At 43.5% G+C, this 26,465-nt stretch overlaps 1 protein-coding gene across 8 annotated transcripts in view; it reads left to right on the plus strand.

Annotated features, from left to right (window-relative positions):
* Positions 1-26,465, plus strand: part of LOC129868307 (active breakpoint cluster region-related protein-like) — a 224,395-nt gene that overhangs the window by 139,160 nt on the left and 58,770 nt on the right. For 5 of the 8 annotated variants that reach the window (XM_055942160.1, XM_055942161.1, XM_055942167.1 and 2 more), the window contains exons 14-16: positions 9,566-9,640; positions 20,710-20,879; positions 21,045-21,176. In XM_055942160.1, the coding sequence (XP_055798135.1) occupies positions 9,566-9,640; positions 20,710-20,879; positions 21,045-21,176 (377 nt within the window). The remainder of the gene's footprint in view (positions 1-9,565; positions 9,641-20,709; positions 20,880-21,044; positions 21,177-26,465) is intronic. The other 3 variants (XM_055942162.1, XM_055942163.1, XM_055942168.1) reach the window with 1 other exon arrangement.

Genomic DNA, 26,465 nt, shown 5'->3' on the forward strand with positions numbered 1-26,465 from the left:
CCTGGGGGACACCAGTGGTGAGAGCACGTGGTGCGGAGACAGATTCTCGCCACGCCACCTGGTAGGAGCGACCTGTCAGGTAGGACGCAATCCAAGCGTGGGCCGCGCCGGAGATGCCCAGCTCGGAGAGGGTGGAGAGGAGGATCTGATGGTTCACAGTATCAAAGGCAGCCGATAGGTCTAGAAGGATGAGAGCAGAGGAGAGAGAGTTAGCTTTAGCAGTGCGGAGCGCCTCCGTGACACAGAGAAGAGCAGTCTCAGTTGAATGACTAGTCTTGAAACCTGACTGATTTGGATCAAGAAGGTCATTCTGAGAGAGATAGCAGGAGAGCTGGCCAAGGACGGCACGTTCAAGAGTTTTGGAGAGAAAAGAAAGAAGGGATACTGGTCTGTAGTTGTTGACATCGGAGGGATCGAGTGTAGGTTTTTTCAGAAGGGGTGCAACTCTCGCTCTCTTGAAGACGGAAGGGACGTAGCCAGCGGTCAAGGATGAGTTGATGAGCGAGGTGAGGTAAGGGAGAAGGTCTCCGGAAATGGTCTGGAGAAGAGAGGAGGGGATAGGGTCAAGCGGGCAGGTTGTTGGGCGGCCGGCCGTCACAAGACGCGAGATTTCATCTGGAGAGAGAGGGGAGAAAGAGGTCAAAGCACAGGGTAGGGCAGTGTGAGCAGAACCAGCGGTGTCATTTGACTTAGCAAACGAGGATCGGATGTCGTCGACCTTCTTTTCAAAATGGTTGACGAAGTCATCAGCAGAGAGGGAGGAGGGGGGAGGAGGATTCAGGAGGGAGGAGAAGGTGGCAAAGAGCTTCCTAGGGTTAGAGGCAGATGCTTGGAATTTAGAGTGGTAGAAATTGGCTTTAGCAGCAGAGACAGAAGAGGAGAATGTAGAGAGGAGGGAGTGAAAGGATGCCAGGTCCGCAGGGAGGCGAGTTTTCCTCCATTTCCGCTCGGCTGCCCGGAGCCCCGTTCTGTGAGCTCGCAATGAGTCGTCGAGCCACGGAGCAGGAGGGGAGGACCGAGCCGGCCTGGAGGATAGGGGACATAGAGAGTCAAAGGATGCAGAAAGGGAGGAGAGGAGGGTTGAGGAGGCAGAATCAGGAGATAGGTTGGAGAAGGTTTGAGCAGAGGGAAGAGATGATAGGATGGAAGAGGAGAGAGTAGCGGGGGAGAGAGAGCGAAGGTTGGGACGGCGCGATACCATCCGAGTAGGGGCAGTGTGGGAAGTATTGGATGAGAGCGAGAGGGAAAAGGATACAAGGTAGTGGTCGGACACTTGGAGGGGAGTTGCAATGAGATTAGTGGAAGAACAGCATCTAGTAAAGATGAGGTCAAGCGTATTGCCTGCCTTGTGAGTAGGGGGGGAAGGTGAGAGGGTGAGGTCAAAAGAGGAGAGGAGTGGAAAGAAGGAGGCAGAGAGGAATGAGTCAAAGGTAGACGTGGGGAGGTTAAAGTCACCCAGAACTGTGAGAGGTGAGCCATCCTCAGGAAAGGAACTTATCAGGGCGTCAAGCTCATTGATGAACTCTCCAAGGGAACCTGGAGGGCGATAAATGATAAGGATGTTAAGCTTGAAAGGGCTGGTAACTGTGACAGCATGGAATTCAAAGGAGGCGATAGACAGATGGGTCAGGGGAGAAAGAGAGAATGTCCACTTGGGAGAGATGAGGATGAGCCATCTTCAATGGCTGTGTGAAGTTGCTGGATATTGGCGGGAACTGGAACGCGCTGTCGTACATGTCGATCCAGAGCATCCCAAATATGCTCAATAGGTGACATGTCTGGTGAGTATGCCGGCCATTGAAGAACTGGGACATTTTTAGCTTTTAGGAGTTGTGTACAGATCCTTGCGACATTGGGCCGTGCATTATCATGCTGAAACAGGAGGGGATGGCAGCAGTTGAATGGCACGACAATGGCCCTGAGGATCTCATCTCGGTATCTCTGTGCATTCATATTGCTATCGGTAAAATGCAATTGTGTTCATTGTACGTAGCTTATGCCTGACCATACCATAGCCCCACCGCCACCATATTGGGCACTATGTTAAAAAATGTTGACGTCAGCAATCTGCCCGGTACAGTTGAAACCGGGATTCATCCGTGAAGTGCACACTTTTCCAGCGTGCCAGTGGCCATCGAAGGTGAGCATTTGCACACTGAAGTCGGTTACGACGCCAAACTGCAGTCAGGTCAAGACCCTGGTGAGGATGACGAGCATGCAGATGAGCTTTCCTGAGACGGTTTCTGAAAATTAGTGCAAAAATGATTTGTTTGTACAAACCTACAGTTTTATCAGCTGTCCAGGTGGCTAGTCTCAGATGATCCTGCAGGTGAAGAAGCCGGATGTGGAGGTCCTGGGCTGGACTGGTTACACGTGGTCTGCGGTTGTGAGCCTGGTTGGATGTAGTGTCAAATTCTCTAAAACAATGTTGGAAATGGCTGATGTTCGAGAAATGAACATTCAATTCTCTGGCAACAGCTCTGGTGGACATTCCTGCAGTCAGCATTCCAATTGCACACTCCCTCAACTTGAGACATCTGTGGCATTGTTGTGTGATAAAACGACACATTTTAGAATGGCCTTTTATTGTCCCCAGCACAAGGTGCACCTGTGTAATGATCATGCTGTTTAATCAGCTTCTTGATATGCCACACCTGTCAGGTGGATATGTTATCTTGGCAAAGGAGAAATTATCACTAACAGGGATGTAAACAAAATATTTGGGAAATAAGCCAACACTTTACATGTTGCATTTCAACCCAATTTTTTTTTTGTGTTGACCTGAAGGACAGCTCCTGGCTTGCACTGAGCGTTCCTGATTGCTTACAGTCGTCAAAGCAACTCCCTTTATACTGACATCAAACATGTCTGTTCTCTCCAGTTTAGAGGGGGTCTGAAATGTCATTAAGCAAAGCAAAGGTTTACATTCTTTCTCCTTTATAGTCACTTTACGGCACAGTATGGCAAAGACTCCGGCTCCGGTTCACTGGCAGACCATGCTATGAAATGTAAGGAGTAGCGGGGGGGGTGAAACAAAGACCAGCTAGAGGAGGAATGTGACCCCCTAGTTCCCATTGCTCTTTCTGACGCAACACACAGGCCATTACAGGGACCAGGTAGAAGCAACTAACCACAGATCTAGGCTCCGATTACTATAACTCTGATCCTAACCTTATCCATTACGGGGATATAGGAATACACATTGACAGGTTATTGCTATCATCTCCTTTAGTGAGTATTTTTGTTGTGGTTAAGATGGACAGAATAACATGTCTGATAATGAAAAATGGATGGGGGAAATGAAAGATTACAGTCTAGATCTTCTCTGCATTCTCCCTCTATCTTGGTGGCATGACCTGTCTGTGACTGTTCGCATACAGTCCATAGCACCATTCATACCCGTGACATATTGTTTGTCCATGGCTCAGTACCTCTCCAGAGCGTGACCCGGTGGGCCTGCAGGGATCTCCAAAAGGCCTGCTTCATTTTCAGCCAATGATGTATACTGAACAAAAATATAAACACAACGTGTAATAATTTCAAAGGTTTTACTGAGTTAGAGTTCATATAAGGAAATCAGTCAATTGAAATCAATTCTATAGTCCATAATCTATGGATTTCACATGACTGGGAAAACAGATATGCATTCTGAAAGTATTCAGACCCTTTGACTTATTCCACATTTTGTTACATTACTGCCTTTTTCTAAAATTGATTCAATTGTTTTTTCCCCCCTCATCAACCAACACACAATACCCCATGATGACCAAGCAAACATTTTTTTATTTTTTTATTTAGCTAATTTATAAAAAATATAACACGGAAATATCACATTTACAGAAGTATTCAGACCCTTTACTAGTTTTTTGCTTGAAGCATCTTTGTCAGCGATTACAGCCTCTAGTCTTCTTGGGTATGAAGCTACAAGTTGGCACACCTGTTTTTGGCAAGTTTCTCACATTCTTCTCTGCAGATCCTCTCAAGCTCTGTCAGGTTGCATGGGGAGCGTCATTGCACAGGTCTCTCCAGAGATGTTCGATCGGGTTCAAGTCCAGGCTCTGGCTGGGCCACTCAAGGACATTCAGAGACTTGTCCCGAAGTTACTCCTGTGTTGTCTTGGCTGTGTGCTTAGGGTCATTGTCCTGTTGGTAGATGAACCTTCGCCCCAGTCTGAGGTCTTGAGTGCTCTGGAGCATGTTTTCATCATGCTCTGCTCCGTTCATCTTTCCCTTAATCCTGACTAGTCTCTTAGTCCCTACCGCTGAAAAACAACCCCACAGCATCATTCTGCCACCACCATGCTTCACCTTAGGGATGGTGCCAGGTGTCCTCCAGACATGATGCTTGGCATTCAGGCCAAAGAGTTCAATCTTGGTTTCATCAGATCAGAGAATCTTGTTTTTCATTGAGAGTATTTAGGTGCCTTTTGGCAAACTCCAAGCGGGCTGTCATGTGCCTTTTACTGAGGAGTATTTTCCGTCTGGCCACTCTATCATAAATCCCTGATTGGTGGAGTGCTGCAGAGATGGTTGTCCTTCTGGAAGGTTCTCCCATCTCCACAGAGGAACTGAAGCTCTGTCAGAGTGACCATCGGTTCTTGGTCACCTCGGTTCTTGGTCACTTCCCTGACCAAGGCCCTTCTCCTCCAATTGCTCAGTTTGGCTGGGCAGCCAGCTCTAGGAAGAGTCTTGGTGGTTCCAAACTTCTTCCATTTAAGAATACTGGAGGCCACTGTGTTCTTGGGGACCTTCAATGCTGCAGAAATGTTTTGGTACCCTTCCCCAGATCTGTGCCTCGACACAATCCTGTCTCGGAGCTCTACAGACAATTCCTTCGACCTCATAGCTTGGTTTTTGCTCTGACATGCACTGTCAACTATGGGACCTTATATAGACAGGTGTGTGCCTTTCCAAATCATGTCCAATCAATTAAATGAACCACAGGTGGACTCCAATCAATATGTAGAAACATCTCAAGGATGATCAATGGAAACGGGTTGTACTTGAGCTCAATTTCAAATCTTATAGCAAAGGGTCTGAATACTAATGTAAATAAGGTATTTCTGTTTTTTATTTTTGATAAATGTGCAACATTTTCTAAAAACCTGTTATAGCTTTGTCATTATGCGGTAATTTGTATAGATTGAGGGATTGTTATTTTTATTTGAACCATTTTAGATTAAGGCTGTAACGTAACAAAATGTTGAAAAAAGGACGGGGTCTGAATACTTTCGGGATGCACTGTACTTGTCAAGCTTGTGACACTACAAACTTGTTGGATGCATTTGCTGTTTGTTTTGGTTGTGTTTCAGATTATTTTGTGCCCAATAGAAATGCATGGTAAATAAAGTGTTATATTTTGGAGACACTTTTCTTGTAAATAAGAATACAATATTGTTTTTCAACACTTCTACATTAATGTGGATGCTGCCATTTTAAATTAAATAATGTTTCATACACATAGTTATTTTCAATGAGCTAGCTAGCAGCAGTTCCTCTCACCAATTTATGATGATTTTAAATGTAATTTCTTGTTGAAAGTTTATCTTGAAAAGGGCAACGCTAACAAATTAGCAACAACATCCTCTTCAATAACACCTGCTGCAACCACTGCAAACTATTGTGCAGGGACCTGTCAGCCTTCGAGAAGGCAGAAGTTTCCATAAGTTTTTGTAAAAACGGTCACACCCATTACCAGTCAATGTCATCACTCCAAAATTCTTCCCTAATGCAGTTGCATGGCAGATGCCTTCTATCTAGCTTCTGATGGCCTAGCCAATGCCTGACTTAACTATAGCTAGCTATCTCTCCACAGACCACCAATGAAAAATCCTGATTGGATCTTTTTTCTCTTCAGTGTTAAAACCTCTCTAGGCTAGGGGGGCGGTATTTTCACGTCCGGATGAAAAGCGTGCCCAAAGTAAACTGCCTGCTACTCAGGCCCAGAAGCTAGGATATGCATATTATAGATAGTAGATGTCGATGGAAAATACTCTGAAGTTTCAAAAACTGTTTGAATAATGTCTGTGAGTATAACAGAACTTATTTGGCAGACGAAACCCCGAGGACAAACCATCCAGGATTTGTTTTTGGGGGGGGGGGGGTGGCAGTGTTTTCAACTAAGTGGATCTAGATTTCTAAGGCACTTGGTTGCAGTTCATATTGCTTCCACTAGATGTCAACAGTCTTTAGAAATTGGTTGATGTTTTTCCTTTGAGTAATGAAGAAGTAGCCATTTCCTATCTGGGTGGATAGCCAAGTACTGTTGTGGTTGGGGCGCACGACCTGAAAGCTCGCTCCACTTTGTTTTTATCCACTATTGAACGCAGTTTAATACGTCTTACATTTTATCAAGGATTTATGGTAAAAAATACCTAAAGTTGGATTAGGAAAGTTGTTTGAAATGTTTGGACAAAGTTTACAGGTAACTTATTAGATAATGTGTAGTCACGTCGGGCGAGTTGGAACCGATGTTTTTCTGAATCAAACGCGCCAAATAAATTGACATTTTGGAGATACAACAACAGAATTTATCGAACAAAAGGACCATTTGTGATGTTTATGGGACATATTGGAGTGCCAACAGAAGAAGCTCTTCAAAGGTAAGGCATGAATTATATCGTTATTTCTGAGTTTTGTGTCGCGCCTGGTGGGTTGAAATGTGATAGCCATGTGTTTGTTTGATGGGGTGCTGTCCTCAGATAATAGCATGGTTTGCTTTCGCCGTAAAGCCTTTTTGAAATCTGACACGGTGGCTGGATTAACAAGAAGTAAAGGTTTAATTTTGTGTATTGCACTTGTTATCCTTTTGGGATTTGATCCCTTTCCTTTCTAACAAAAATGTAAATAAATTAAATCAAATCAAATTGTATTTGTCAAATGCGCCAAATACTTACAAGCCCTTAACCAACGATGCAGTTTTAAGGAAATACCTAAAAAAAAAATTAAGAAAAAAGTAAGAGATAAGAAAACCAAATAATTAAAGAGCAGCAGTAAATAACAATATATACAGGGGGTACAGAGTCAATGTGCCAATGTGCGGGTGCACCGGTGTCGAGGTAATTGAGAATTATGTACATGCAGGTAGGATTGTTAAAGTGGCTATGCATAGATAATATCAGAGTAGTAGCAGCATGGGGGGAGGGGGGGGGTGCAAATAGTCTGGGTAGCCATTTGGTAAGCTGTTCAGGAGTCTTATGGCTTGTGGGTAGAAGCTGTTTAGAAGCCTCTTGGACCTAGACTTGGCGCTCCGGTACCGCTTGCCGTGCGGTAGCAGAGAGAACAGTCTATGACTAGGGTGGCTGGAGTCTTTGACAATTTTTACAGCCTTCCTCTGACTGGTATAGAGGTCCTGGATGGCAGGAAGCTTGGCCCCGGTGATGTACTGGGCCGTATGCACTAACCTCTAGTGCCTTGCGGTTAGAGGCCGAGCAGTTGCCATACCAGGCAGTGATGCAACCCGTCAGGATGCTCTCGATGGTGCAGCTGTAAAATCTTTTGAGGATCTGAGGATCCATGCCAAATCTTTTCAGTCTCCTGAGGGTGAATAGGTTTTGTCATGCCCTCTTCACGACTGTCTTGGTGTGCTTGGACCATATTAGTTTGTTGTTGATGTGGACTACAGGAGGGGACTGAGCACGAATCCCTGAGGGGCCCCCGTGATGAGGATCAGCGTGGCGGATGTGTTGTTACCTACCCTTACCACCTAGGGGCAACCCGCCAGGAGTTCCAGGATCCAGTTGCATAGAGAGCTGTTTAGTTCCAGGGTCCTTAGCTTAGTGATGAGTTTTGAGGGCACTATGGTGTTGAACGCTGAGCTGTAGTCAATGAATAGCATTCTCACATAGGTGTTCCTTTTGTCCAGGTGGGAAAGGGCAGTGTGAAGTGCAATAGAGATGGCATCATCTGTGGATCTGTTTGTGCGGTATGCAAATTGGAGTGGGTCTAGGGTTTCTGGGATATTGGTGTTGATGTGAGCCATGACCAGCCTTTCAAAGCATTTCAGGGCTACAGACGTGAGTGCTATGGGTCGGTAGTCATTTAGGCAGGTTACCTTAGTGTTCTTGGGCACAGGGACTATGGTGGTCTGTTTGAAACATGTTGGTATTACAGACTCAGACAGGGAGAGGTTGAAAATGTCAGTGAAGCCACTTTCCAGATGGTCAGCGCATGCTCAGAGTACACGTCCTGGTAATCCGTCTGTTCCACCGGCCTTGTGAATGTTGACCTGTTTAAAGGTCTTCCTCACATCGGCTGCGGAGAGCTTGATCACACGGTCATCTGGATAGTTGATGCTATCATGCATGTTTCAGTGTTACTTGCCTCGAAGCGAGCCCTGCCACATCCGACGAGCATCGGAGCCGGTGTCGTGCGATTCGATCTTAGTCCTGTATTGACGCTTTGCCTGTTTGATGGTTTGTCGGAGGGCATAGCGGGATTCCTTATAAGCTTCCGGGTTAGAGTCCTGCTCCTTGAAAGCGGCAGCTCTACCCTTTAGCTCAGTGCGAATGTTGCCTGTAATCCATGGCTTCTGGTTGGGATATGTACGTGCAGTCACTGTGTGGACGACGTCCTCGATGCACTTATTGATAAAGCCAGTGACTGATGTGGTGTACTCCACAATGCCATCGGAAGAATCCCGGAACATATTCCAGTCTGTGCTAGCAAAACAGTCCTATAGTTTAGCATCTGCTTCATCTGACCACTTTTTTATAGACCGAATCACTGGGGCTTCCTTTAATTTTTGCTTGTAAGCAGGAATCAGGATAGAGTTATTGTCAGATTTGCCAAATGGAGGGCGAGGGAGAGCTTTGTACGCGTCTCTGTGTGTGGAGTAGAGGTGGTCTAGAATTGTTTTACCTCTGGTTGCACATTTAACATGTTGATAGAAATGAGGTAAAACGGATTTAAGTTTCCCTGCATTAAAGTCACCGGCCACTAGGAATGCCGCTGCGTTTTCCTGTTTGCTTATGGCGGAATACAGCTCATTTAGTGCGGTTTTATTTCCAACCTCGCTCTGTGGTGGTATATAGACAGCTACAGAAAAAACAGATGAAAGCTCTCTGGGTAAATAGTGAGGTCTGCAGCTTATCATAAGATTCTCCACCTCAGGCGAGCAAAACTTTGAGACTTCCTTAGATATCGTGCACCAACTGTTGTTTACATAAATGCATAGGCCCCCACCCCGTGTCTCACCAGAGGCTGCTGTTCTGTCCTGCTGATAGTGTATAACCCGCCAGCTCTATGTTCTTAATGTTGTCGTTCATCCACGACTCGGCGAAGCATAAAATATGAATTTTTAATGTCCCGTTGGTAGGATATACGTGCTTTCCCCTGCTCCCACATGGGGCTTCAGTTTACTTGAAAAAGTATCCACCTGAAAGAATACCTCACACGCACACGAACACCATGGACCCTGGTCAAAATTAGTGCCCTATATAGGGAATAGGGTCTCATTTGACACACCCTCGAGGTAATGATAATGAGTTGTCCCAGGGCACTTACAGGTCACTGATAATGAGTGTGACAGACGGTGACTAACTGTGTTTTTGTGCTGTTTGTTTCAGATGAGGAAACCTCAGGCCTGTATGGATTCCTCCATGTGATCGTCCACTCTGCCAAAGGCTTCAAAGAGTCAGCCAGTAAGTCTTTCTCTGTCATACTGGGCTTATACTGCATGTGTTCAGCATCTGCTCATCACCACCCGTGTGTGTGTGTGTATGATGATGATGGTTGGAGCATATAATTTACAACTTGTGTGGCATCCCAACAGAGAAGACTGAGATGACAGCGAGAAAGAGTGTAGGTTTCCCCCTGTCTGTCCCTGCATACCAGTTGTCTTCTTTCCCAAAGTAAAGCCTTTTACAAAAAAACACAAAATAGACCCCCAGCACAGTGGTAGAAGTTACCCTCTACCATTGAACCAGGGTCAGGTATTATTTAATCTCCCTAATGGGTAAGGATTTACAGTAACGGGATATCTGTTACTAACTTTTTATTTCGTTTTGTAATTTTCACATTCAGAAGGGGAGGTTATAGGTACAAAAACAAAGAAATGCATATGACGATAACACCGACCCATTCCACCGCCTGCGTCGTCCCGCCGCACCCTGAAGAAAGAATGCCTCCCGCCCCTTCCTATCCCACCCAACAACTGAGGTTGCTTATCAGTCCCCCTCCCACCATCCATCCCCCGAGTCTCCCCCCAATCCCCCATGCCCTCCCCCTAAATGACTAGATGCCCACCCACCACCCATTCCCAGTGGGCCTGAAAGCAAAGAAAGTCTAAATATACATCATTGGTTTGTATGTGTGGGGCTTTAGCTGAGATTGTTATTTACAGAGTCAAGTATATTTGTTCAGTCTTCAATTGTCCCTTGATTAGCACCATTGGAATGGATGTGCCAGCCTGATTAAGGGGACACAGTGAACAGTCGGAAGTTGGGGCCAATTTTATAGTTAAACATTTCCTTGGTGTTAAATACAGTCTGTGAACAAACTAAATTATTAAATTATAAACTGGGTTGGGTCGAGCCCTGAATGCTGATTGACTCACAGCCGTGGTATATCAGACCGTATAACACGGGTATGACAAAAATTTATTTTTACTGCTCTAATTACATTTATAATAGCAATAAGGCACCTCATGGGTTTGTGGTATATGGCCAATATACCACGGTTTAGGGCTGTAACCAGGCACTCCGTGTTGCGTTGTGCGTAAGAACAGCCCTTAGCCGTGGTATACTGGCCATATACCACACCCCCTCGTGCCTTATTGCTTAAATGTATCATATTTTTTCAATATTCTCTTCCAGTTAAACTGTGTTTCAGATTCAATTACATCTGTGGACAATACTGTTTTAATGGCTAGCTCAGAAAAGGAGCTTTCCAAAAGTTGTTTATGTATTATAGAGATCAGTAACCGGTTAAAATCTGTGGTTAGGTGCTTCTGCTACCTCAAGCTATTACCTATGTGTTTCTGGGCTTCTTCTGATAAAAGGGAGATAAATAGAGAGAAAGAACGAGATGGGGGAGAGAGCAAGAGAAAGGGAGATGAGGAAGAGGTGGAGAGAGAAACCAAGAGAGAGAGGGGTAGAGCGAGAGAGAATGAATTAGGGGGGGCTGGAGGTAGAGCGGTAGAGAGCGCGCCACAGGGCCAGTCCCTGAGGAGCAGCTCTGGACCACAGTCACATTCCTGTGGCTGCTTTGATGCTAGGGGCTGTCAGGGACACAGCTACTCCATAAAGAAAGTTGACGGGAACAGAGTGGCCCCTGCACAGCCACATTCGGACTCTCAAGGGACACACACACATGGACGGTGAAGGCCAGGAGAAGCTTTTTATCTCTGTCTTTCTCTCCCTATCGCTCGCTCCCTCCCTCCCTCTTTCTTTGTCTGTCTGTCTGTCTGTCTGTCTGTCTGTCTGTCTGTCTGTCTGTCTGTCTGTCGACACACCCTCTCCCTCCCCCTGCCCGGTGCGTGTGTGTGATAGCCCTAGTATGAGTGCCTGCATGTGTGATCAGGGTGATATGATGTCAGTGAGCCCTAGAGTGGCTCAGATATGTCTCTACCAGACAGCTGCCACTCCACTAAACACACTCTCCTGCCTGTTACAGAAGAAGCACCCGTTCAAATAGGAAAAAACACCCAACCTCTGCCTCAGTTACCATTACAGCCTGTACTGTACTTTATGAAAGCTTCAGAAATAGATTTTCTTGTGTAATGGATTGGAGAAAAATTGGAAAGCTGTCTCCACTGAAAGCCTGTTTGGTCCTCTCCAGAGCTGAGAGGGACGTGGAAGTGGTTTGGTTTTACTTTTCCCTCTGTTTTCTCAGTGGACCAAACCATTATCATGCCCTTCTGATATGCGGGAGATGAAGGAGTATTGTTACCATGGCATTGTTCTGGTAGAGCCTGCCCTCTGTAATGTAAGATATGCTGTTTTAGTCTAAACACCCCTCCATGGGTAGAGTGTCTCCTATGTCTCCTATGTCTATGGATCAGATGGTAGCTAGCATAATGATGCAGTAACGTCACCTACGGTGGGGTCCGCAATTATTGGATCACTTGATAAAGATAAGCAAAAAAGACAGTATAAAATAAATAATACAAGTACCTAGATATATTGTATGCACATTTTTTTTTAATTTTATAATATTTTATACTAATACAATTGCTCTCAAATAATATATTTTTTAAAACAAGTAATAAAAAAGATGGGGGTCAAAATTGTTTGATTCCCGTTTTCAGTACTCCTGCACCCTCCGCTTGCGAGGATAACAACACTGAGCATTTTTCTAAAATGTTTTATGAGATTGGAGAACACATTGGGAGGGATCTTAGACCATTCATCTGTACAGAATCTTTCCAGATCCTTGATATCCTTCGTCTTCACTTATGGGACTGCCCTCTTCAATTCAAACCACAGATTTCAATGAGGTTCAAGTCCAGAGACTGAGATGGCCAATGTTGATTTTGTCATCAATTAACCATTTCTTTGTGGATTTTGATTTGTGTTTGGGGTTATTGTCTTGCTGGAAAATTCACTTGCGTCCAAGTTTCAGTCTCCTGGCAGAGGCAACCAGGTTTTTGCCAAAAATGTCCAAGTTCATGATGCTGTTGACCTTAACAAGGGCCCCAGAACCACTGGAAGCAAAATAACCCCATAACCTCTTTCACTCCCTCCCTCCCTCCCTTCCTGACACCTGGTTCAGCACAGAGACAGAAAACTGAGGAAAAGCCCTGAAGGGAGTGTGATGGCAGACTGAAGATGGCGGCGCAAAATGACTCATGAGAAATCGCAATATTCATTATCTCTAAAACTGACTAAATAGTAGCACTACTGATCCATTTACTCACAACAATAACATTCAAGCTGGACAATAACCCCCAAAAACTTATAAGGCTAGAGAAGTTTATTGATTAATATTCTGAACGCAGTCAAGGTCAAAACATGTTGGAGAGGAATCAGGGAAAAAATGGAGAACCAAACTCCAAGCGAGAACTACGAGAATCCTCGACAGACACCGATTTATGTTTTTCGCCACCTGGTAAGGTAAGAGTGGAAACCGACCTGCTAAAATCAATAAATTGAGAGTATTGAACTTGTCAGTAAAGAAATAAAGTAACTTGAAATGAGTGGTGAAAAAGCTGCAACAATGGGGAAAGAAACAAACAAGCTAAAAGGGACAGTCAATACTATTGAAACAGACATTAATTTACTTCATAAGGAGAACATGTTCCTGAGAGAAGTCGTACTTGTAATACAGACTAGGTCCCAGGCGACAAAATCTGATACTTACTGTTCTTAAAGAAAGTTAAGGTGAAGAGCCTGAAAGCGTGGTGAAATAATTCCTCCTTAAAGCACTACAGATCCCAGGCGATACTGTTGACAAAATCAGATTTGAACGTGTACACCGTTTCAGAAAGAGAGGACAGCGATACGAGCACCCAATGGTTTGCCAAATTAGTTTTTTATTTTTTTATTTTATTTTTATCCCATTTTCTCCCCAATTTTCGTGGTATCCAATCGCTAGTAATTACTATCTTGTCTCATCGCCACAACTCCCGTACGGGCTCGGGAGAGACGAACGTCGAAAGCCATGCGTCCTCCGAAGCACAACCCAACCAAGCCGCACTGCTTCTTAACACAGCGCGCCTCCAACCCGGAAGCCAGCCGCACCAATGTGTGGGAGGAAACACCGTGTACCTGGCCCCCTTGGTTAGCGCGCACTGCGCCCGGCCCGCCACAGGAGTCGCTGGAGCGCGATGAGACAAGGATATCCCTACCGGCCAAACCCTCCCTAACCCGGACAACGCTATGCCAATTGTGCGTCGCCCCACGGACCTCCCGGTCGCGGGAGCCTCCCGAGTGGCGCAGTGGTCTAAAGTGCTTGAGGTGTCATTACAGACCCGGGTTCGATCCCAGGCTGTGTCGCGGCTGGCTGCGACCGGGAGACCCATGAGGTGGCGCACAATTGGCCAAGCGTTGTCCTGGTTAAGGGAGGGTTTGGCCTGTTGGGATGTCCTTGTCCCATCGCGCTCTAGCGACTCACTGACCCACGCTGACACGGTCGCCAGTTGTACAGCGTTTCCTTCGACACATTGGTGCGACTGGCTTCCGGGTTAAGCGAGCAGTGTGTCAAGAAGCAGTGCGGCTGGAGTAGTACTCCATTTTTTCCTTAATAGTAAGGGTGTTAACCCCGGTGTCCTGGCTAAATTCCCAATCTAGCCTTCATATTATCATGGCCACCTAATCATCCCCAGTTTACAATTGGCTCATTCATCCCCTCTCCTCTCCCCTGTAACTATTCCCCAGGTTGTTGCTGTAAATGAGAATGTGTTCTCAGTCAATTTACCTGGTAAAATAAGGGTAAAATAAAAACAAAAATAGCGCTTAGAATTATGACGGTATTGTCAGATATTACTATATATTACTAATATAAGACACAAGTAAACAATATACCACTATAAACAATGTGGGAGACCAGGCCTGGTATTCATAGTTGACTTTAAAAAGGCTTTTGATAAAGTCCGTCTGGAATTTATATATAAACACCTGGAATATTTCAATTTTGGAGAATCTCTTATACAATGGGTTAAAGTTATGTATAGTAACCTTAGCTGTAAAATAGTAAATAATGGCTACTTCTCAAAGCTTTAAACTGTCAAGAGGAGTAAAACAAAGTTGTCCATTATCGAGATATCTATTTATTATGGTCATCGAAATGTTAGGGGGCCTAGAAATCCCAGGCTTAAAAACAAAGTTGTCATTGTACGCTGATTCATGTTTTCTTTTTAATCCACAATTTGGATCCACAGCCTCATAGATGATCTAAATAATTTTTCTAACCCCTGGATTACAACCAAATAATGATGTGTACTATATTACATATTGGATCACACACTTTTCTTACGTGTAGTTAACCAATAAAATGGTCTGACGGTGAAGTGGACATACTCAGAATTTATTTCCTGAAAAATAAATTATCTCATTACAGTACATTTTAATAAAAAGTTAGCAAAAATTGATAAGATCTTGCTACTGTGGAAAGGAAAATAACTGTCTATTTGTGGAAAAATCCCCCTCATGAACTCTCTAGTCATATAATAGTTTACCTATTTGCCTATGGCCTTGCATGCACCTACCAACTTGTTTTTTAAAATTATATGAGCAAAAATAATTCAATTTGATTTGGAACAGCAAGCGAGACAAAATTAAACTGGCCTATTTATATAATGAATATGAATTCAGAGGGCAGAAATGATTAAATATTAAAGCATTAGACCTCTCACTAAAGGATTATCATTCAAAAGTTATACTTGAATCCGTACGGGTTCTCTAGCAGATTAGTAATAATGTCTCATCCCATGTTCAAGAATGGTCTTTATTCAGATTACAGCCTCTCATTTTCAGTTATTTGAAAATGAAATAATCTCCAAAATATTGCTTTTTTGAAAACAAGCCATAGAAATTTGGTTTCAATTTCAGTTGAATCCACCAGAAAAAACAGAATATATATTACAAAAATATTAAGTTTAAACTCAAATATAATAATAAAAAATATATATGTATTAAAACAGTTTTTTGATATATATATATATATATATATCTTTGTAAATTATATCATAAATAGGATTGGTGGAGTTATGTCACACAAAAATGGAAGAGGAAAGTGGAGGGGAGAAAGTAAGGAACTTGACTGTCGGCCCTGCATTAAAGGCCAAAATTGGCTAAAGGAAATTGTGATAAATAAAAAAGTATACCAGTTTCATTAAAGGACAGCTGTGCCATATACAGCTGTGCCATATAGATTGCAAAATAGGAAAAGATTTGAGTTTCTCCCATTTTTCTCTGCAGATGGTTTATGAACTGATACACAAAAAAACCGCTTGATTCAAAACGTAGAATTTTTCAATGTAAATGATTGTACAACATTTTTGCAACCAATAGAATGTTATATACAGTACCAATCAAACGATTGGTGTACTTGGCCAAAGAGCTCTATTTTCATGTCATTTAACCATAGCATCACCTGAAGCTAAATCACATTGGCACTTGGGTTGGAACCTGTGATATGGTCAAATATTATGTTGGTTGACTAATAAAGTAAGTGCTGGTACATACGTGTTTGTGTATGATGCCGTTTGGAGCACAAGTCTTATAGAGAGGTCTTAGTTTGTTAGGAAATCCCCTGATTCTTTAGAAAAGGGTCGTTATGGAGACTGGAGACCATCTGTCATTTAATGTTTTGTTTTATTGTCGGCTTCCCTGGCCTAAGTCCTTACATTTTGTATTGCTCTGATTCTGCGTTTAGGGCATATTGTTTGTGTACAAGTCATCTGTCACCCATTTTCTCCCTTGCATAAGAGTGTGTGCCTGTGTGTTGGTATGATTGTGTGTATGTATAATAATACAGAGCCCATAGCACACTACAACATATGGCTCCTACAGTCATTACAATATGATTAAGGCACACAGTACTGGAGTATGTACAAACATGTCCTATTAAAATGGTCTTATCACTGTTGCCACACACAGTTTCATCCAATAGGAAGCAGAGTTCAATTTCATCTCAGGGCAAGATTTCAGAAGTGGGTCAGTGGAAGATTCTAGAAGTCTACTGGTTCGCCCCAAATACGATAAAAAAATGAGGGGAAACATTGACCTAGAATAAAGGTGTCATCTTCTACACCACTGAACATTATAATAACACATCTATAAGATGGAGATTTGGTGGTTTCATACAGCATTATAATACACACAACACATATACAGTAAAATATCATATTGGAGTTTTGAACTAGTACTGTATGTATAGGATGTATTTTCTCATCTCTTCCTCTCTAATGCTTAATGTTATCCAGCCCCCTGCATGCTTTTCTCATTCAACCCTTTTTCCTTTACAACTTTTATTAATGTTATCATTCCAGAGCCAATGAAAAATAATTTGATCACACAGTTTCCTTCTTCATAATGTTCCTTTTGAATTCCGCTTTCTTCCAATATGTTCTAAATAGAGCGGTAGATTCGTCATGTTACAATAAGGATGTGTGTTTTGGAGGTGGTTGATAAACACACAGGGGGGAAGGGACTCCCACACTATAAAGCAGCCCTCTCCCCCCTCTGTCTCTAGGTCTTGTTGTTCTTCCAGAGTCTACATATACTGATTGCTTTAAGTCAGGGGTGGGCAACTAGATTCAGCCTGCCGGCCGATATAGTTGGTCAGGGGGCTGGAAAAGAATATAATAATTGGTACATTGAAAAGTGACTACAACTAAGCCCAAAAAGAGATTGAATTTAAAAATAACAATAATTTCATACCTTGAGACACATTGAGACATGTCTTTTTTTAACTTTATTTGTGGGAATACTTAAATTAAACAAATGTTGAATTCCTGGTGATTTTTCAGCTCATCCAAAATGTAAATCCTAAAAAAGGAAGACTACCCCTACTTGAAGTCTTCAGCATGACTATTACAGTCTCTGTTTCTGTTAGTCTCTGTTACGGGCCAGGATTAGGAAGAAGGACACACAGAAGGGAGGGGGTCATCTGGACTGAGTCAGGACAGTATCCATTAACCCCTATAGACGGTATGTGTGTGTGACCTCGCTCAGACCCCTCACTGACCAACAGATTTAACCCATTATACAACAGCAGGAAGAGGTCTGCCAATGAAATGACAGCCCTCAGGGCTTATTCAACCAATCACCTTCAGTCGCCAGCTCTCCTTCACTTCCTCATGTCCCATTTCTGAATTTTCCTCTGGCAACACTACTAGCTAGGACAAATGAAAACGAGGCAAAATATGTTCCCTCTGGCACTGTTTTTTATTGCAAGATTTCAAGCATATAAACCTATTTCCGATATGGAGGAAAAATAAACTTCTCGATAAGTCTATGAGTGGTCCAGGAGTATGAATGTTTCCTTGAGTGGTTTTTGGTTTACACACAGAGTTTGCTGGGGTGTAAATCTGACACAGTGGGGAGTTGTGCTTCCGAAATGGTTCTTCTCTTAAAAGAGCCAAATGCTATTTCTGTGGCCATTAACAGTGATAAACTACCCTGTTCTAACTCTCTATGAACTCACTTCAATGGAGCAGCACACTCGGCCTATGTCCAAATATGTACAGTACTACCTATACCCAGTGGTCTTAAATGTAACATTTTCTGCGTACCAAATGCACCCTATTCACTATAGTGCACTACTTTTGACCAGAGATTTTTGACCAGGGCCCATAAGTCTCTGGTCAAAAGTAGTGCACTGCTGGAGGTAGTCTTTGACTTACTAAATGATATGGACAGTAGGTAGTGTCAGAGATGATTGTGGTACTGTGACAGGTCCCCTTCCTCTCACTTTGTTAAATCACCCATGTGGCGAATGTTGTATAATTATTAAAACGTGACTCTTTGAAAACACCCCCAGATGGTCAGTATGCCCACCTGTGAGGTTGACCATGTGGTTGGGTTGGAACAGTGAGGAGGCAGACGAGGAAGATGTGGTTTTTCCTTCCCATACAGCAGCTTTTATTAGCAAACGTGAAGATAATAAGCCGGAGACTGTACAATTATTTACAAAAACAAATAAACAGGACGATGAACAAAAAGTAGGCGTAATCAACTCAAAATAAATGCCAGGCTTCAATCATTCCTGTACCCGGCAGTATGCCAATCTTACCCTGTCTGTCTGTCTGTCTACTCACACAGAAATTAAAGGGTTTAATTATCAATACCAATCATGCATCTGACCAATGGGAAGAAGCCCTTTCACATCCTGTTCAATTAACATTCAACAGCATGAATTAGCGTCTAAACATCTTCACACACACATCAATAATGGTGCAACCATGCTTTTAGCATAAATACAATCTGGGATATGAACAGGGATGTCCACCCGGGATAAGAAACTATTCCCGTACACTGAATAAACCTTGCTTTCTTGAACGTTTCCCATTGCCCGTCAGTTCTCTGACCAGGATATTAACAGATAACCCTCTATAATCAATGAGGAAATACCAGGTAATAATTTACAAAAAGGACATTATACCATTAATAAATATGTGCTTATCATAAACCATTTAACTGTTTGCAATGTCTGATTATTGATACAAGGCCTGTTTTTATATTGTGACAGAGATCATAGGACGATGGTCACACTCCCCATACTAAATGATTCCTCATTGTGAGTGATGATTACATCAGAGGGCTTCAGTATGCTGGAAAACAAGCAGGAATTAAATGGAACCACCATGAAATGAGATGCCCTTCCCCTCTCCAGTCTGGATCCTTATCCTGCCGTACCTCAACTGGGTACTATCCCCCACATAATATCTACCTTATCCCAGACAGAAGAATATGCCAGTCCTCTCTCTTGTTTGCATCCCTGTGCTGTGCTTGTTCTGTGACAGAAGACTGACGGTCATCCATACCTCAACTGGTATGATAACCCAGAGATGAATATATGTCATGCCATTGTTTTCATGTTGCTAAGTCATGTGTGACTGTGCTACAGTGTAAACATTGTCTCTAGTTCTGTGTCTTGGTGATGTGACTGTGTGTGTAGCTGTGGTGACTCCCAGGGTCAGGGGCATAATAGGTAGCCATCTATCATGCTGTCAGAGAGCAGTGGAGACTCCAGGGACCCCAGCAGGGATGACGAGAGAGGCCTCTGGCTCGGTCTCTTAAACCAGTGCTGGGGAGATATTGTAATGGTGTGCGTGCTCAGTCATGTCTGTGTGTTCCTTGTTCATTCTCTCAGTAATGCAGGCCTCTACCATTCAGTGGTAGTTGAGAAACACATTTTCAGTGGATTAACCATTAATATAGAAATGATCTAGGTCTACACAGTTGTGGTACAATTATGAAAATTAGGACCGGGACAATACCAGTATCGCGATACTCAGTATTTATTTATTATTTATTTACCGTTATTTTACCAGGTAAGTTGACTGAGAACACGTTCTCATTTGCAGCAACGACCTGGGGAATAGTTACAGGGGAGAGGAGGGGGATGAATGAGCCAATTGTAAACTGGGGATTATTAGGTGACCATGATAGTTTGAGGGTCAGATGGGAATTTAGCCAGGACACCGGGGTTAACACCCCTACTCTTACGATAAGTGCCATGGGATCTTTAATGACCTCAGAGAGTCAGGACACCCGTTTAACGTCCCATCCGAAAGACGGCACCCTACACAGGGCAGTGTCCCCAATCACTGCCCTGGGGCATTGGGATATTTTTTAGACCAGAGGAAAGAGTGCCTCCTACTGGCCCTCCAACACCACTTCCAGCAGCATCTGGTCTCCCATCCAGGGACTGACCAGGACCAACCCTGCTTAGCTTCAGAAGCAAGCCAGCAGTGGTATGCAGGGTGGTATGCATGGCAAGGAAACAAAACATGAAGCGGATTTAACTTGTTTAGGAAAACATCCCCAACGTTGGAAACAAACATCCTTATGTTCGATTTTCATAGATTTTCAAAGCTGAAGCACATCATATTTTACATACAGCATGTTTTTAAAGGACCAAAGACTTAGGCCTGCTTCGTGTTTTCATTTTAGCCATGGAAAAAATCTAGCGATTCTGGTATCATCCTGACCCTAAGGAAAATGTTTATCCATTACTGTTGATATTATTGTGTTTATAATTGCTGATTATTTTAGATCCACTCACTGTGATATCTAACTCCCCTGTGTCTCTGTGTCCTGTTCAGATCTGTACTGTACCCTGTGTCTCTGTGTCCTGTTCAGATCTGTACTGTACCCTGTGTCTGTGTCCTGTTCAGATCTGTACTGTACCCTAGAGGTGGACTCTTATGGCTACTTTGTCAGCAAGGCCAAGACCCGCGTCTTCAGAGACACCACTGAACCACAGTGGAATGAGGTGAGAGACCAACACCACACAGAGCTCCAATATTCAGATCATATTACTGTAGGTTATGTTGTCAGGACGACATTTGACTAAAATCAACTCCATCATACAGAATGTTCTCTGGTCAATAGGACATTGAAGCCTGTTCTCCTGTCCTGACTGTACATTGTCCAATAGGAGTTTGAAATTGAGCTGGAGGGTTCTCAGTGCCTACGGATCCTGTGCTACGAGAAATGTTACGACAAGACCAAGCTCAACAAGGATAACAATGAGATCGTGGACATCATCATGGGCAAGGGCCAAGTGCAGGTAAGGAGATAGGGGGGGAAAAACTCACATCATGTAACCAAACTCACTGTATGCTTATTCCATACGAATGTATGGACTTGTTTAGACCGTTGCAGAAACATAGTGTACCACAAGTTCCTATGTACATCAGTAGACTATGGAGATATACATTCAGCTCAGACTTTTCCCCGTCATGTGACTCACACTTGTTGTTGTCTGGCCTCTTATGTACAATAGATGAGTTTAGTTGTGGTGGGCTGCCTATGACGTGTGTGTGTGAGTGTGTGTGAGTTAGGGATTTTCCTCCTTGTGTAAAGAGACCCTATAAAAAGTCCCTCTCACTCAGAATGTCCTGTGACTGTAACATGTTTGGGTTGTGTATTACAGTCTGTGGTTAGGTTGTTGTTCCTCCCTCATACGGTAGCAGGCTTCTACGCTGACCTTTTTTACAAGGAGCACGTGTGTGTCTAAGTTTAAACATGTAGGAGCACAATGAAAAATATTTGAGGCATTAAAGCTAGAATCCTTAATTTTTCTAGCCACACTGGTGCTTCTAAATGTACATTTCCAGTCGCACGGCTAAATATTTAGGCGCATATGCAAATAGAATGGTTGCACTGTTTGAGCCCTGGGTAGTCTCAGGAACCAGGCCCCTGTTATAGAGGAGTAGTCAGAAGTAGAAATACTGAGGGACAAGTACATTATTCCTTTCAGACCAGTATTAGACACTTGTTTTCTACAAATGATGCAACATGAACTAGTGTTGTGTGGAGAACATACAGTTGTACTAAGATGGCCTATTTGATGCGTACTATATGAATAACAAACTATTATCCAGGATTGTGGTTGTGTTCATTTCCTATCTTACACTCCAGCATCTCTTAAGTTATTTGAAGTTTGTCTTGTGTTTTCTGTCCTTGACTGACGTGTTAATGCTTTTCTTCCTCTTCAAGTATAGTGATGAATGACACTTCACTCCCCCCTCATTGGCAGTCCAATTTGAAGAGAGTTTGTTTTTAGAGGGCTGTTTAAATGGTTCCCTGTTTCCTTTTCTCTGACTAACTGTGGAAAAGCTGTTTAGATAGAGAAGATTTTATTTGCCTCTAGTGAACCAGAGAGGACCTCTGGCCTGTTAGTTGAATGGTCCTCTGTGCGTACTAACTCTTCGTACTAACTGAGGAATGTCCACATTTTCTAGCAATGCTATGCATTCTGAGATGTCAGACATCATCATAGCCCATATGTGGAATCCATTTTGTCCTTGCATGTGTCATACCACTGTTCCTTTAGTGATAGTCTCTAAGGGTTTCTGAAGTATCGTCAATTATTATTGGTTGTTGTAATGTTTATCAGAAACATGCAGTACTCCATACAGTAAACACTCCTGCTACTTCTACTTCACAAACTCCTACTGAATAATATACACTTTTACTGTGCAGTAAAGCAGATTTTCCCAACTCCAGTACTCCCAACGGCACATTTTTGTTGTTGCCCTGGACAAACCCACCTAATTCATCTCATTGAGGGCTTGATGATTAGTATTTACAATAAAAATGTGTACTGTTGGGGGTACAGGAGGACTGGAGTTGGGGAGCACTGCTGTAGAGCACCAACAATAATGAGATTACTACCAGTGATGTATTCTATTTCTATCAGGTTTTATTTCCTGCTCTGAACTGCAGACCAGGATTAGTAAAATGGAGGAAAAAAGGCTAATTCAAAGCTTAATTAAGACACCTTCTGATCTTTGGCAAGGCACCTGTTGAACCAGATTATATTCCACTGTAATTCTTATCAGCCTTAACCCCCACTAATGGGTTAATGAGGTTTCTCTTCCTCCTGCACAGCTGCAGAGGAGGAGGAGGAGGAGAGGATGGGTAGGACTGTTAGCTCTTTGACAGGACTGATTAGGAGTGGAACGCTAGACTCTGGAGGCTGTGCTGGATAAGTGTGTGTGTGTGTGTGTGTGTGTGTGTGTGTGTGTGTGTGTGTGTGTGTGTGTGTGTGTGTGTGTGTGTGTGTGTGTGTGTGTGTGTGTGTGTGTGTGTGTGTGTGTGTGTGTGTGTGTGTGTGTGTGTGTGGGGGGGAGGGGGGGCACTGAGCTGCAGACCTGCCTCATACCAACTTCACTGCAGCCTGTCATGCCCATGGCTAAAATTTGTGCCCACTACTCACTTACAGGGGTTCAACAGCCTGGGAGAGAGGCACACTGTCTTCTGGGAAAACACACTGCCAACAGCCATGTTGCTGAAAATGAACAAATACATCTGTTATTCACCGTGTTGTTTGCTGCTAGCTTGATTTGGGGAAGAGGAAGGGTTAAAAGTGAAGAGAATGGCATGTTCAGTACCAGGATGGGAGATTGTGGGAAAAGGATTGGTGATGAGTGTTGTGGTTGCTGGGTGAGAGGAGAGAGTTTCACTCTGCAGTAGGAGGGCATGAGAGAAAGAGGAGAGGGGAGCAGCCAGTGACGACAGACAGACGGACGGACGGACGGACGGACGGACGGACGGACAGACACTTGGTTGAGCTGAAAAAGAGAAACTTCTCAGTATTTGCTGTGATGGCATCAGCTCTCTGGGGTGAGAGTGGGAGACCACGTGACTGTTGTTGTGTGGAATAGTGCTGCTTAAGGGATCGGGACACTGTAGAGAGGGAGTTTTTAAAAATGTATTTAACTGCAGCAGACAGACAATAACACTTCCAGAACCTAAAATGGAGTATAGGGGACATTGTAGTAAACAGACAGAGATGTTTATTAAGGGACTTCACATTAGTTTACATGAACTTAGTTACTAAAATGTAGTTTAGGTGATTTAAGGCGACAGAGTTTACATGGATGAAGTCCTTCCCTTTCTTCCAGAGGTCATACCTCGTGGGTCAGAGGTCATACCTCGTGGGTCAGAGGTCATACCTCGTGGGTCAGAGGTCATACCTCGTGGGTCAGAGGTCATACCTCGTGGGTCAGAGGTCAACCTCGTGGGTCAGAGGTCATACCTCGTGGGTCAGAGCGGAAATGTTTTGCTGTCCTCTTTTGAGACCTAACAGATTTGTTTAACAAGACTCCAGAATGCTTAAAGGCCTTACATGGGCGTATCATGCAGCAAAGTTGCTTTTTATTTATTTTCTTCACAGATGAAAGTTTAGATACTATAAGTAAACTATGTCCTGTAATGACTTTTCAATATTGCCATTTTTCATCAGAGGATATTTTGTTTCTGTAAAGAAGGTGTCAAGTTAAGTTGGCTAGTGCTCTATCAATATACATGTGACATATGCAGTACGATACTGTTTTAGTATGCATTGAAACTATTAGATAGTCATGCCACTGAAGAACACTGCAGTGCCCGTCCCACTCAGATTGCCATAAGTAAGGGTCTCTTTTAGTTCTGATCAATCAGACTTATTTCCATGGATATAGTGGTGCCTAGTGAGGTCAAACTGGTGTGTGTCTCTGAGGGTCAGCCACTCCAATGCACACACATACACAGCGTACACAAGCGGTGCTGATGCACCAAGTCTGGAACCAACAGGACCCTGAAGAGCTTCTACCCCCAAGCTATAAGACTGCTAAACAGTTAGTCCTGGTATCTATTGGTTAACTATTTAACGATCTGTATTGACCCTTTTTGCACTCATTTATTTTTGACTCATCACATACACTGCTGTTACTGTTTATTATCTATCCTGTTGCCTAGTCACTTTATTGCTAGTTATATGTACATATCTACCTCAATTACCTTGTACCCCTTCACATCGACTTGGTACTGGTACCCGTGTATATAGCCAAGTTATCCTTACTCATTGTGTATTTATTATTACTTTTATTATTACGTGTTATTATTTCTCGATTTTCTTTCTCTCTGCGTTGTTGGGAAGGGCCCGTAAATCAGCATTTCACTGTTAGTCTACACCTGTTGTTTACGAGGCATGTGACAAATAAAATGTACGCCTGTGATCTTTCTCTCTCTGCCTAATAATCAATTATTTAGTACCAGCTGGCAGGCAGCAATTCATTTCCACACACAGCTCTGAACCCCAGGAGATAACCTCTGACCCCTGACCTCTAGGGGTGAAAGCTCTAATCCTCCATTAAACGACAACATGTTAGAGGCCATTTCCCCCGTCTGTCTCAGCTCACACTGGGAACATTAATGGGCTCTTAAACTCCTTTGAGGTTGGCTATCACAGTACTGATCAATATCTGTCCTCCAGGCTGTCAGTTAAAACAGCAGCAAAGGAGGTTTATTTCTTCTCTCTAGCTGGTCCCTGTTGAATGAGGACTGTGTCTGAAATTGCACTACTTTTAGCTAGGGCCCGCTTTGGGGATATATAGGGAATAAGGTACCTTTTCAGACCCGGACGGGGTTGGAAAGGCGTTTGTGTTGGACTGACTGTGACTGACTTTCCAAGGGCTTTCCATTTCAGCCTTTTTGAATTTCAGAAATGACTTTTTTATTACATTTAAGTTCCTGATTTCTAAGATGATGTTGTCTTGAAAGGGGACCTGTCACGCAAGGCTTGGGACGACAACCCCGACCAGTGCTTTTATACAGCGGAAATGCATCAGTCTAGGCAGCTAAAGCCAGCAGTGCTTTTATGTAGTAACCCCCCACACACACCCTCTGTTCACCCCATCCCCTGGGCACAGGCCTTTCATTTCTGTCTAATCTGAGAACAGAGTGTTGTCTTCCATAGACCCACCACTGTTCACACAGCCATCTGTCTGGGTGTATTGGCTCTAGTACAGAGGAGACTGGGACTGGAGAAGATTGTGGCGATACTGATGGTATGACTCTGATTTTGATAGTCTGATATTCTTCTGTTAGTTAACATGTCTCTCCACTGAATGGTATCACCAATGAGCTTTTCTCATAACAGCTGCCAGTAATGAGACTACACTCTGAACTCCACTGCAGTGAAATGGCTGCGCTTAGAATTCATGGTGTTCCTCTGTGGTGGATTTTCTGGTAGTTTATAATCGAGCTGTTTGGTTTTCCCCTTTTAGTCAATAAAAGTAGAATTTCTAGAAATCTGTATATTTCTATGGGTCAGTCCCTGTGATGTCCAACTGTTGACCCTGATGTCCGTGTGCTTTCTAATCTCATCTCTACAATCCTCCTCCAACATCAACCCTTCTGATCCATCCTACACCCACATGGGCCATTCTTCTCCCTATCCTTCCTCTCTTCTATCCCACTCCTCTCTACCTCCCACTGTGCTGTAGCAGGGTCCTACTCCAGGGTGAGAACATGTCACGGACCCCTCTCTCTCTCTCCTCTGTTATTGTGCCTGTAGAATGATTAACCT

The sequence above is a fragment of the Salvelinus fontinalis genome, chromosome 13 (genome assembly GCF_029448725.1).
Source record: "Salvelinus fontinalis isolate EN_2023a chromosome 13, ASM2944872v1, whole genome shotgun sequence".
Classification (NCBI taxonomy): Eukaryota; Metazoa; Chordata; class Actinopteri; order Salmoniformes; family Salmonidae; genus Salvelinus; species Salvelinus fontinalis.